The sequence below is a fragment of the Myotis brandtii genome, unplaced genomic scaffold (genome assembly GCF_000412655.1).
Source record: "Myotis brandtii unplaced genomic scaffold, ASM41265v1 scaffold528, whole genome shotgun sequence".
Lineage (NCBI taxonomy): Eukaryota > Metazoa > Chordata > Mammalia > Chiroptera > Vespertilionidae > Myotis > Myotis brandtii.
Genome location: NW_005369930.1, coordinates 161,858 through 162,842, shown reverse-complemented (window position 1 = coordinate 162,842; position 985 = coordinate 161,858). Strand labels below are relative to the sequence as shown.

The 985-nt window shown below is 50.1% G+C and overlaps 1 protein-coding gene across 1 annotated transcript in view; it reads right to left on the bottom strand.

The window, feature by feature from the left end:
* GRK1 (G protein-coupled receptor kinase 1) overlaps positions 1 to 985 on the bottom strand; it is a 19,560-nt gene that overhangs the window by 12,726 nt on the left and 5,849 nt on the right. The window contains exon 3 of the mRNA XM_005877683.2: positions 482 to 639. Within this exon, the coding sequence (XP_005877745.1) occupies positions 482 to 639 (158 nt within the window). The remainder of the gene's footprint in view (positions 1 to 481; positions 640 to 985) is intronic.

Sequence of the window (985 nt, the reverse complement as noted above, 5' to 3'; positions counted from 1 at the left end):
AAAAAAGAGGAACAAATGTAATAATCTGAACAATAAAGATTTAATTAAAAAAAAAAAATAAAGGGATATAAAGGAAGCCTAAATCTCTATGTTTATTTTCTGGTAAGAATCCCAATTTGACAGAGAAGGCAGAAAGAAAAGAGTGACAGAGTGAGAATTTGGCCATAAAATATGAACTATTTACCAATAGTTCCACACACTATAGACACCCTGGCTTAGCTCCCTGGAACTCTAGGTGCCGCATTATGCACCAAATTTCATCAAAGTCCATCCAAAAACTCCATTTGGAGACAATGCCATTCTCTTGCAAAATAGCTAAAGGAACAGTAAACCAACTTAAGAAGTGCATTGGTGCCACTAAAGCTCTGACAAACATTTGTCAAAACCAGCCCATGCCCCCTACAGATGACCCATCGGACCACAAAGTCCAGCTGGGCAAGGGGAGGCCGGGAGAGGAGGCCGGGCGGGGAGGCTGCCTCACCTTCGTCATCCAGCAGCACGTTCTCAGGCTTGAGGTCTCGGTAGACGATGCCCCTCTGGTGCAGGTGCTCCAGGCCGCTGAGGATCTGGGCCGCGTAGAAGACGGCGCGGGGCTGCTGGAAGCCAGGGTTCTCCTCATCCACATTGTAGATGTGGTACCTGGAGGCAGACTATGCGGAGGCCTGTGCTTTTCTGGCACAACTACAAGAGTGTGACCATGGTTGGCATGGGAGTAAAAACTCGGGAAAACAGGGAGGGCCTCAGAATCCTATGTGGTGTCAGTAAAGCATCTGGTCATTTGGGGGCCTCAGTGTTTAGCCTGAAGAGCCTGTGGCAACGTCAAGACCCCTGGCAGCTGGTGCTCACACCCTCAAGATCTTCCCCACAGGTGTTACCAGGGAAATGAGGCAGCAAAGTGCAGTCCCCTCTGGCCTCCCAGCCCTGGCCTGCAGACGCCGGAGATGGGCCCAGAGCCATTCTGCCATCACCAACCGAACAAGTAAGG